Raw genomic sequence first — 12542 nt, forward strand, 5'->3', positions numbered from 1 at the left:
TCCCCATCTCATTCCGATGTAAGTTCGATTCATTCATGTGTCCCTTACCGCCGGAAGCCTGCCAGGTTGCCGCTTCTTGTCCGTGTCACATTGCACCGGCGATTACTCCCCGCCCTCGCCTAGAGCCTGGGTGTCACATGCCCACCAGCTTCCGCTTGGTTCGTCCTCGAACCACACCATACTAAGAGAGAGGCTTACTCTGATTATCAGAGCAGTTCATCCAAACTGGACTAGGGTATTGGGCTGAAGCGTCCAAGATAAGTGTTGATTGTTTTGTTTGCCTGAATTATAATGTATAAATTGATCTAATATACTGGAATGTGATTGCTGACTCGTTGTAGCTAGATCCAATATGTCTGGAAGAGGTAGAGGAGCTAGAGGCACCAATGACCTCATGGAACGCATGACTCAGATTCTGGAAGCCATGGTGCATAATCAAGACGGAGAGCCGGCTGAGTATAGAGGGTTATCTGCCTTCACTAGGCATGATCGTCCAAAGTTTGAGGGTGGATTCAACCCTGACGGAGCTCAAAGGTGGGTGGCTGATAAGGAGAAGATCTTCAATGCAATAGGGTGTCGTGAAGAGAACAAGGTCGCCTATGCCACCTACTTGTTGTGTGGGAAGGCTGAGGACTAGTGGAGGTTTGCCGGTCAGACCTTGCCACAAGAAGATGGCTACATCCAGTGGGAAGCATTTAAGACCATATTCGTAGGGAACTACTTTCCCGGGACCTAAGGAAGCAGAAAGCTAAGGAGTTCCTTGAACTGAAGCAAGGAAGTATGACCGTGGGGGAATATGCAGCTAACTTTCAGGAGCTGATGAAGTACTGGCCTCATTATCAGCATGGTGATGGAGAGGAGGATTTGTGTGCTCAGTTTGAGCATGGATTGAGGCCGGACATCCGAGCTACGGTCAGTGTGTTTCAGCTGACAAATTTGCCCACCATGGTGAACAAGAGCAGAATTTTCGAAGCTAACTCAAGAGGGAAGATGGTGGACACTAGGGGAGCTGGCCCAGTGAGGCAAGATAGGAGACCCCCTAGGTTCTCAAGGGGACCGTATTCAGGTTCAAATAGCTCTCAGTCTCGAGGGAGTTCATCTCAAGAGAAGAGCAGTGGGAGTGGTTTAGGATCAAGTTCTTTCAAATGGCCGCTCAAGTGCTTCAGGTGTGGAGGGCCACATGTGACACCCTTACTACTTACTAAGCAATAAATATAAATATAATCATAAAATAACCAAGCAGTAAGAACATCACATGCATGGGTCTATATCTATTCAGATATAGTGAAATTAAATACACTACCATTACTAGAAGTATTCATTTCATATATACACATCATCTGTTAATTTATACAATCATCCAGTTATCTAAATATATACATAACTGAATTACATACAAACTAAAGTGGGGTCACGATATCAGAGACGACAACCCAAAACGAAGACCTCACGAGCTTTCCCCTGGATCCATGATCACCAAAGTGCCCATTTCCTCCCAAAATTCAACAACGGTAAGGTTAGGCTTCCTATATACCCATTTTTCTTTTCAGTCAAAAGTACTTACACCTACGTATATGTATAGATTATTCCTTACTCGACTCTATCCTACTCTCCTTTTCCACTAGATTCCTACTCAGAGGAGGTAAAATTAGGAGGGAGTCCTGCTTGAGAAGCAGTCCTCTTCCTTCCGATAGCAGAAGAGGTGTTTGCACAGTGAGAAGAATCAGGAGAGTCTGAAGAACTAGAGGAAGACGAAGAGGAAGTGGATGAGATAGAGATAGGTCTTGCTAAAAGTGTGTCAACTAAACTAGTTCGTTCAACAGGTGGTAAATATGGTATAGAAGGACGTAAAGGTCTAAGAAAACCTGGGGGTAATACCGGGGGTGATAATACAAGAACAGGAGGTGGGGTAGGGGGTCTCACAAATTGTACATCTGGAGGAAATGGAAAAGTAAGTCTCATGGGTACTTGGATGGGGATAGGGTAAGCTCGTGGGCCTGGGCCATTTCTATCTAACAAAAAGGTAATAGAGCCAGTGTGGGTGAATCGTTGTTGCTCCCAGTCGTGCACCCATGTTCCCTCAGGATCATATCTGATCGAGACGCTGAATTGGTACGGTGGTCGAGCCATCAATGTTCTCACCTAATAAACATATTCACACACAACACACATAGCAATAAAAGGGTGAGACAATTTAATTCAATCTCCAGCAGCAAAAGACATATAAGGGTTTCAATCACACAATTAATTATCAACACCCATAATCTACCAAGCAAATGCATATGCCATGAATGAGAAGTGATGCAAGTCCATTATTATAACTTAGTACATTTTGACACATGCATGTGGGCCCAAAACCATCAATATGTTTCTTTTACTCAGGGAAGGATCAGGAGTTTCACTGTTACTTATCTGCCAACTTTGTTCATCTCATAATACAGTAACAGCTCTACTAATACAAAAATCTCTCGGGACCAGTCAGGATAGTAAAGTTTTGCAGTGAGAGTCTACAGCACAAGATGGCGAGCCTTGGCCACTGTCAGATTCAATCACACGTCACTATCCCCAAGACTACCCTGGAGCCGCCCCTAGATTTCTTATACTTCCCTGTCCACTCATCACACTATCACATGTTCATGATGCATGTCTTCACTCCTAATTAATGTAATTAGAGAAAAACTTTAATTTTTCTTTTCTGTTAAGTACAATCCTTAACTTTTTCTTTTCTCAATAAAATTCGACAGAGTCTCCTCTGTAAATCAGATATTCCAAAATTTTCTTCTTCCTGTAAAACAACCAGAAAAAAATCCAGAATACTTCTAATTCATTAAATTCCACCTCCATCATCTCAAAATCCATGGAAATCGTATCTTCCCCTCTTTCTTTAAATATGTTTTTATGCTTAAAAATTAAAAACTTAATCATTTTAAAAATGATTCAAGCCTTCCAAATATCCAATACTACTTTCTCAGTAATATAATTTATTTATTTATTTTTATTAAATCTATTTTCAAAAGAAGTCAAAAGATACTTGTACTATATATAAAATACATAATTATATATATATACCTTAAAAACATATTTTCTTCTTTCCAACAAGTCTTAATGGACATTTAGATTATAACAATCTATATGCTCACACCACATGAAACTATATTACTTCCAATCTTTACTATTATATGGCATTCCTACCAACAAGAATATCTACACATGCACATAATGAGAATTCAACCAATTATAAAGAAATATTTCAATACAGCACTTCAACCATAAATCATTCCATTACATTAATTTAAATACACAAAAGACCTTACATATAAGGGAGAGTCCTTGTTCAATCAATTTCCTGGTCTAAGGCAACCTTTCACACATGTCAAGTGCTATAACAAAATCTTCTAAAAATTATGGGATAGCTCTAAAACAACCCAAATTCATTTTATTTGATTAGAACAATAAAGAATCATTCCCTTATGGTTCTTAATGCCACCTATTGAAATAAAATTATCCCACCCCTTACCTTACGGATATTCTTTGATGAAGATATGGATGAATTTTTTCTGATTCTTTAGAAAACTCGAACAATCCAATCTTCGAAACGATCAACCTAATCAATTAATCATGCCTAAACATAATTAATACTAAGGAGATGCTAATTTTATACTCTTATATGTATATGTAAAAATTGAAATTTTCTAACTTTTGCTATAAAAGTCCGATTAACACAAAATTAGTTTCTATGATCTAACTAATATAAAAGAATAAAATGGAATTGAAAAACACTCACTTCACCTTCTCTAAAACTACATGGCAGCCAACCCTTGTGAGGGTTTAGTGCTTTTTAATCACATTTTTGAAAAACTAATTATGTAAACAATATAAGCCATGCATAGTCTACATATAGTACAAAAGAAAGTAAGTTTAAAAACCAATAATTTTGAAGTAAAGTAAGACCCATTTTTACTGTTCATGACAGCCAAAAATAGAAAAAATTTAAAATTTTAATCGGATGAAATGATAATTAACAACTAATTAAGCTTAATTAAGGATATATATTAAAAACATACCTTAAAACAAGCTTAAATGAGTGGAAGAAAATGAAAATGGCATAAGGGAGAAGAAGGGGTTATGGACTTGGAGAAGAAGAAGATTTACGTAAGAAATGGTCAATTTAGTCAAATATATAAAGAAATAATAATATAATAATCAATTATTTTACTATTTTAATGTAATTAAATAAAATAATTATGAATAAAATTCAAAAATAAAAATAATTTATGCCAAACAATTAAAATAATTATAACATAATTTTTGACATCAATATCTCTTTGGTTATCACTTAAAAAGAAAAAGAAAAGGAAAAAAAAAATCACACAGTTCCTGTGAACACATAAAACAGTATTTACCAAAAATTCAAAAATAAGCAATAATTACCAAAATAATTATTTTTACACTCCAAATATTATTTCTAATTAAAATATAAATTTTTATTATTTAAAATAATTCTTCTAGATTAAAAATGCTATATTTATCCTCATAGAACAATTTTAACCGGTATAAACGAGCATTTTTATTTATTTTATTTTTTTTTTCAAAAATTGAAGAATTATAATCTAAATTATAACTATATTAACAAATTAACTGTTTAGGAAAAACGAGGATGTTACACCACACATGGTGAAGGACTGCCCACAGCCGAAGATAACTTGTAGCAACTGTGGGAAGTCGGGGCACCTTGCCAATGAGTGCTGGGGCGCTAAGAGGGGAGGCAGTACAAGTACAACTCAGAGGCCGGAATCAAGAGGAAGTACAGGGTCGAGTATGGGGCAAAAGCCGAGCATTCCTCGTAGAGTCTTTACTATAAGTGGGGCAGATGCTTCACAATTTGAGGAACTGATCCGAGATAAATGTATAATTAAAGGCAGATTACTTGATGTGTTGTTTGACTTGGGTGCTACGCACTTCTTTATATCTGTGGACTGTGTGAATAGTCTGAATTTGTAGTGACGGAATTACCGTGTAATGTTGTGGTGACTACCCCTACAGGTAAGCCGGTTGTGACATCATGGGTGTATTTGGAGTGTGCAATGATGGTACATGGTAGGAAATTTGAGGTGGACTTGATCTGTTTACCTCTTTTGCAATTGGATGTAATTCTGGGAATATATTGGCTAGCTGCCAACCATGTGTTGCTGGACTGTAGGGAGAAGACTTTGATCTTCGGTGCGACAACGACAGAGGTTCCAAGGCTTATGAGTCAGGGAGCGTGGGAGAACACGGTAAATGCCAATGCTTTCATGGTTATGTTCTCAATGGAAATTGAAAGTGTGGTTGAGCCTGAATATATTTCGGTGGTGAGAGATTTCTTGGAGGTTTTTCCCGAAGATGTTTCTGAGTTACCGCCTGAGAGGGAAATAGAGTTTGCTATTGAACTCATTTCGGGGGCAAGTCCAATTTCTGTGGCACCTTACAGGATGTCACCAGTGGAGAGGTCAAGAAGCAGGTGGAAGACTTGTTGCAGAAAAGGTTTGTGAGACCGAGTGTGTCACCATGGAGAGCATGAGTGCTCTTGGTGAAGAAGAAAGATGGAAGCATGAGGATGTGTATAGATTATCGGCAGTTGAACAAGGTAACGATCAAGAACAAGTATCCACTTCCAAGGATTGACGATTTGATGGACCAGTTAAGGGGAGCCGCTGTGTTTTCAAAGATTGATCTGAGATCGAGATACCATCAAATCCGAGTGAAGGATGCAGTATGGTCACTATGAGTATTTGGTGATGTCGTTTGGGGTGACCAATGTGCCTGCGGTGTTCATGGACTACATGAACAAGATCTTCCACGAGTTTTTGGATATGTTTGTAGTGGTGTTCATTGACGACATCCTAATCTATTCAAAGACTCAGGAAGAGCATGCCAAGCATTTAAAGGTTATTTTGCAAACTTGAGGGAGAGACAGCTGTATGCGAAATTCTCCAAGTGTGAATTCTGGTTTTCAAAAATTCAATTTCTAGGGCCTGTAGTGTTAAAGGAAGGAATCATGGTAGACCCTGCAAAAGTGGAAGCAGTGGCCGAGGCCAACGAATGTGACAGAGGTGCGCAGTTTCCTCGGATTGGCAGGCTATTATAGGAAATTCATTGAGGGATTTTCTAAAATAGCGTTGCCCTTAACGAAGTTGACCTGAAAGGAAAGAAGTTCAAGTGGATCAAGGGGTATGAAGCTAGTTTCTTGGAGCTGAAGATAAGGCTGACTTCGGCGCCGGTGTTAGCGCTGCCCAACCCGAAGCATAAATTTGATGTGTATTGTGAGGCATCTGGGCAAGGACTTGGTTGTGTTTTGATGCAAGACGGGCGAGTGGTCGCCTATGGCTCGAGGCAGTTGCGCCCATATAAAGTCAACTATCCGACACAGGATCTGGAGTTAGCCGCAGTGGTTTTTGCTCTTAAGGTATGGAGACATTACCTATATGGAGCAAGGTTTGAAGTGTTTAGTGACCACAAAAGTTTGAAGTATTTATTTGATCAAAAGGAGCTGAATATGCGGCAGAGGAGATGGATGGAATCCCTTAAGGACTACGACTTCACATTGTCTTACCACCCTGGCTAGGCAAATGTGGTAGTCGATGCGTTGAGCCGCAAATCATTGCACGTGGCAGCCATGATGGTGAAAGAGATGAAGTTAATTGAGGAATTTCGGGACATGAATTTGGCCATGGAGGTGAGGCCGGGAAGTTTATATCTCAAAGCGACGACGATTCACAACAACTTTCTAGTGTACGTCCGAGATGCTCAGCAAGGAGATGCCTTTCTGCAAGACATGATGAGATAGAGAGGTGAAGGGAAGGACTTGGAATTCCACCATGATGAGAATGGGGTGATTAAGTTTTGGAACTGAGTGTGCATTCCTCAAGTGGATGAGCTGAGGCAGATGGTGCTTAAGGAAGAGCATAAGAGCAGGATGAATTTTCACCCCCGATGTAACTAAAATGTATTAGAATCTTCGAAAGAGTTTTTGGTGGAATGGAATGAAGAGAGACGTGGCTGAATATGTGGCTAGATGCCTAACTTGCCAAAATACGAAGGTAGAACACCAACGTCCCCCCTGGGTTGTTACAGTCGCTGGAGATCCCTGAGTGGAAATGGGATAGTATTTCCATGGACTTTGTTTCTGGGTTGCCTAAGACCAGGAACAACCATGATGCCATATGGGTGATAGTTGATTGGTTAACCAAGGCTGCACACTTTCTCCCTATCAACATGAAGTATAAGTTGGAAAGACTTGCAGAGTTATATGTGCGGGAGATAGTCAGGCTGCATGGAGTGCCTACTAGCGTGGTATCAGATAGAGATCTGAGGTTTACTTCGAGGTTTTGGGAGAGCCTGCAACGGGCATTAGGGACTAAGTTGAGACTGAGCTCAACTTATCACCCACAGACTAACGGTCAGACTGAGTGGACCATCCAATCCCTAGAGGACTTGTTGAGGGCTTGTGTGCTTGGGAAGAGTGCTTGCCGCTAGTGGAATTCACGTACAACAATAGTTATCAAGCCAGTATTGGAATGGCACCGTTTGAGGCCTTGTATGGGCGAAGGTGCAGAACTCCGTTGTGTTGGTATGAAACTAGAGAGGCGACTCTATGTGCGCTGGATATGATCCAAAGGCAGAATGGACAAATTAGAATGATCAGAGATAAAATGAAGGTTGCCCAAGACAGGAAAAAGACCTATTATGATAGAAGACAGAAGCCGTTAGAGTTTCAGGTGGGTGACCACATATTTCTGAAGGTCTCGCCTGTAACCGGAGTGGGGAGAGTCTGAAGTCTCAGAAACTATCTCTTAAGTTTATTGGGCCGTTCGAAGTGCTGAGTAGAATTGGTCCTGTTACATATTGGATCATGTTGCCTCCAAATCTCTCGAATCTACATTCGGTATTTCATATGTCGCAGCTTAGGCAATATGTGCTGGATCTTTCTCATGTGATTGATCTTGACCCGGTTCAAGTGAGAGAGGACTTGTCGTATGACGTATACCCGGTGAGGATTGCGGATCACCGTGTTAAACAGCTAAGGGGTAAAGAGATATCATTGGTGAAGGTAATATGGAGCTCGAGTGATGAGGGAGATGCCACATGGGAAACAGAGAGTATAATGAGAGAATTGTATCCGAAGTTGTTCTTGTAACTGTATATGTTTGGTTGAATTTTGAGGACGAAATTCCTTAAAGGCGAGGAGAGTTGTAATGCCCTGAATTTCAGAAATATTAATTATTGTTATTTATATAAAATCTAAAGACATATATATATATATATATATATATATGTGTGTGTGTGTGTGTGTGTGTGTGTGTGTGTGTATAAGCGTAAATGGATGTTGAAAAATTGCATTGGATGTATGATGATGGTGTTTTGTGTGTAATGAGTATGAATATATGTACATATATGTATGTTATGGATATGTGTGTATATATATGTGTGTGTATGCATGACTGGATGGGGCTGAAATGAGCTAAGTGCCTAAGTGCAAGCGTGATACTAGGCTGTTTTCGCTGCAGCGAGAGGGCCTTGGGAGGAAGGACCAAACTGTCGCCTTCTCGCTGCAGCGAGAGACGTCTTGCTATAGCGATAGAGCGACAGTTTGAGGTGTATTTTTGGGGTGCAGTCTCACTATAGCGAGATTCTGCAGAAACTATAGTGTAGTTTCGTCTGAGATTTTCGCTGCAGCGTGAGTTGTAGCGAAAGTGTCGCGACCAGAAAAGGATTTAAAGGGGGTTAGGGTTCGGGGAGGGTTATTTCTCCCTCTCCCTTTGAGATTCCTTGGATCCTCTCATCTCAAACCTTTTCCACTGGTTAAATTGCCTCCAAAGCCGTTTGGAAGCTAGATTGAAGGTTGAATCCGTGTGGGGAACGCTTGGAGGTGAGTTTTAATGGTTAGGGTTTTAGTTTTTCATCCCTTTCTCTATTTTCGTGGTTTCCCTGAGTTCTCATGGACTTTCTCCATGTGTTTAGGACGAAATCCGTGAGGGGAAACACTTCTTGGTGGATTTAGTGTATGGGTCTTCAATCCGAGGTAAGGGGGACTCTACCCTACTCTTTTTATGTGTAATTGATTGAATACGGAGTTGTGGCTGAATTAGAAGGTAGAAAATGTATAGAGAATGAAAGTTGATTAAGAATTGTGATGAGGGCCATGTGCCGTGAGATGTGAATATTGTGTGTGTTTACTCAAAATGGATGAATATGAATTGTATGCTAGATGTTGCATGATAGAATGAATATTGTGTACAAATGTGGGCCCGAGGACTGTGTAATATAAATGAATATTGGCTATGTGCCGTGTAATGTGAAATGAATGTGTGCCTAGTGCCGTGTATTTAAATGCAATGTAGGTTGTGTATTGTGTGTGAGCATGATCATTGCATGCGTGAATGAAATATGTGTGAATGGGCGTGTTAGCGCCGTTATGATATGCTGTGAATGGTTCAGCGATACACTGGGGGTGTGGAAGATGAGGATGGTAGAAATACCTTGGGAAAGAGGGAGTGGTGGTGACATCGACTGTGGAACGGGTGTACCACGGGCCACACACTCTCTTCCTGACTAAACCTTTGACCATTTGCTGAGCAACCCGTGACTGCCCACGTGGTATCCGTGAGGTGAGGGTAATCGGCGACCATTCATAGTAGAAATCTGTGATCACAGTGCCACAATAAGTGTGGGTAATGTGCGTATGCACGAGTTTATGTATTGTACTCATGGATGTGAAATGTTGCCGATGTCATGAGCACATTAGTGTTAAATTGACATAAACTGTGTGATAATGCTGCCTGAAATTGTATTTATTAATGTATTGGAAACGTGCTGAAGGTGAGACTTTATATTGACTGTGTGTTTTTGGGTAGTGTAGAATACTCACCCTTACATTTATTTTTCAAGTAATCAAGACGATCAGCACCGGACTCATTGAAGGGGTGGATGGAACTGCTATAGGACTTAGCTTTTATTTTGAATATGTTATAACTGAACTAGTCTTGCAGCAGTCATTTGATATTAATTTGTAACCCTTCCCTTATTTCAAAGTATTTTATGAAAATTTGGTTGTTCGAATTTGTGAAATTACTATTTAATTGAAATTAAATTTAAGGTGTTACATAACACCTTTTTTTTCAAGGTCTACTCTCATTGTTTTAATTATATTGAGAGGGATAAGGAAGGAAACGCACGAAAAGAATTAGTAATTTGGATCCATGTTTTAGTGTTTTGTTTAGTTAATGTAAAAGATTAGTGCATATAATTATTGTTTTTTGGATTGACTTGATTACCTCTTACATTTACCCTTACTTATGAAAGTTCTTGAACACCAAGTCTATTATGAAATTGAAAAGACATACATCCTATGAAATACATAAAGCCAATACTCCACCATACAAATTACAAGACATTAAAAGAAGTCTCACAATAAGACAAACAAAATATGGGATTTGATATGAAAAAGAACAAGTAAAAGCATCAAATTTAGTTTAGTCATCATTAATGTAACCAATCAACTTCATTCAGATATGACAAGTAGAGATAAAGGTAAGAAAGGTGTTATTTAGCGTTTTAGTCATAGTGGTAATTGTAACACTCATTTACTCATTGGGGATGGGGAGTCGCTTTGCAGATGTAATGTCCTCTGCATTTATCACCAAGGATGCCCCTTCTTTTATGCCTAAGGAGGTGGAGGATATAGTTTGCACTCAAGTTCATGCCCTAAATGAAGAGTTTTAGAAGTAAAATGAGAATATGTGAAAGAATAAGAAGCCTACATGAAAGAAAAAGTAGGCCAAGTAAATGGAGAAGGTCAAGAAAAAGGTGACATTGATGATGGAGAGGGAGGTGCAGCAGTAATATATACAGACACAATAGATACATACATACTTCAAACTTATAAGAGTGAACAGCTTCATACCTCTTTCTCCTCATACACCAGCTCCAATATCACTAGTTTTTAGGATGATGCAACATTCATTCTCCTCTTCCTCTAATGATAATGGTTGGAACGATATCAACAATGACGGCGATGCAAATATTAATGATGTGAATATTCAAGTTTATTTTGGTATTGCTTTTGACTTTGTTGTTTTATTTTTAATATTATTATTTTAGATGTTTACTCTTCATTATTGTAATGACATTTTAATTTATAGTTTTTAAAATTTTTAATTTTAATTTCATAAATCTTTTTTTTGTTTACTAATTATTATGATAATTAACAACAAAGAGTAATAATTATAAAAGTAAACAACAGGAAAAAAAAAACTAAACAAAAGATATTACAAAAGAATTTTTGTTATTTATAGATAGTATAATTTGTTTGTAACTTTACAAACGGTAAAGTCTGTTTAAAAATTAAAAAATTTAGACTATCTTTTTAACAATTTATAGACAGATGTATCGATCTATAACTTTTTAGATGGTAAAAATTATCAATAAAATTGTCTATAAATTACAAATGGAAGTAAAAACTTACCCGTAACCTTTTAAAATATGTTTATATTTCGCTAAATTCTTGTAGTAAAAACACGTAGAGAGAAAAGCTAAAATTACTTTGCCTAAAATTGATTGATTGAATGAATTGATTTAACTATTAACAAATGCAAGTAAAATAACATAAAAACATTTTCATTGTTTTGCATTAGCAACTATTGGTTAATTGCTTATAGAAAAACATAGAAGACAACTCTTTCGACCAAATCAAAATATTTTTCTAGAAATATTCTTTCTTAATGCTTTTATTGATGTGCTTCTATATAACCTATGGTAGTATCATTATTGTATCCTTAAAATACTACATACACAAAACATAACAATCCTTTAATATATTTACTTTGTTGCTATCAGTACCTTATAGTTAGGTGGTAGAATATTTAAGCATAAGAAAAGAATACTTATTACCCACTTAATCATAACAAGGGGTCAACAATTTTATTTTTCCTTAAATAAAAGTGATAATAAGATTTTACTTTAAATTTGTTTTTCAATGTGTTTTTAGTTTTCTATTTTGAAAAACTATTTTGCATAACAAATTTTAAAGCATTTTTTCCAAAAAGAAAATAAAAATCTTGTTTTGTTAATTAAAAAAAAAGAGAAGAAATTGGGTGAACATGATACTTCAAATTTTGGCTTTTTAGATCTCTACATTTAGATGCTCCATGGTTGACAAACATAATGATTTTTTGGACGACTAGGAGTGTGATAGTCGTTGTGGCTAGATAATAAATCTAGACCTGGTTATTGTGTGGAATTAGATCTAATCATTAATAAAGTAGTTGCAATAAATAATAGTAGTGTGACTGGTTGAACTATGCTTTCAAGACATGATAATGGTGGATCAACAATAATTTTAAATTTTAGTGGATGATTTAGTGTTCTTATCACTCAATTGTTTTTACAACAATATAGGCAAATGGTAAAGCAATTTGGAAGGTGAATTAAAGAATAAGAAAATGGTAGAATTGATTTTGAAAACAACTTTAAATTGTTCTTGATTTATTTTTCCTATTAAAAGC

General features: G+C 37.6%; 1 protein-coding gene across 1 annotated transcript; it reads left to right on the forward strand.

Moving 5' to 3' along the window:
* The first annotated feature begins 4671 nt into the window (after positions 1–4671).
* LOC113866572 lies at positions 4672–5531 on the forward strand. Its single transcript, XM_027501395.1, has 2 exons — positions 4672–4906; positions 5002–5531. Exons 1-2 carry the CDS (start codon positions 4672–4674, stop codon positions 5529–5531), a joined length of 765 nt encoding a protein of 254 aa, XP_027357196.1.
* Positions 5532–12542: the final 7011 nt, after the last annotated feature.

This window comes from Abrus precatorius, unplaced genomic scaffold (genome assembly GCF_003935025.1).
Source record: "Abrus precatorius isolate BTA unplaced genomic scaffold, Abrus_2018 Scaffold5, whole genome shotgun sequence".
NCBI classification, from domain to species: Eukaryota; Viridiplantae; Streptophyta; class Magnoliopsida; order Fabales; family Fabaceae; genus Abrus; species Abrus precatorius.

What these genes read in the sequence shown, in the direction of transcription:
- LOC113866572 (XM_027501395.1), top strand. Translation starts at nt 4,672, where the DNA reads ATGGTGAAGGACTGCCCACAGCCGAAGATAACTTGTAGCAACTGTGGG. An exon ending in GGAACTGATCCGAGATAAAT is followed by an intron (nt 4,907 to 5,001) that starts GTATAATTAAAG and finishes CTGAATTTGTAG; the next exon opens with TGACGGAATTACCGTGTAAT.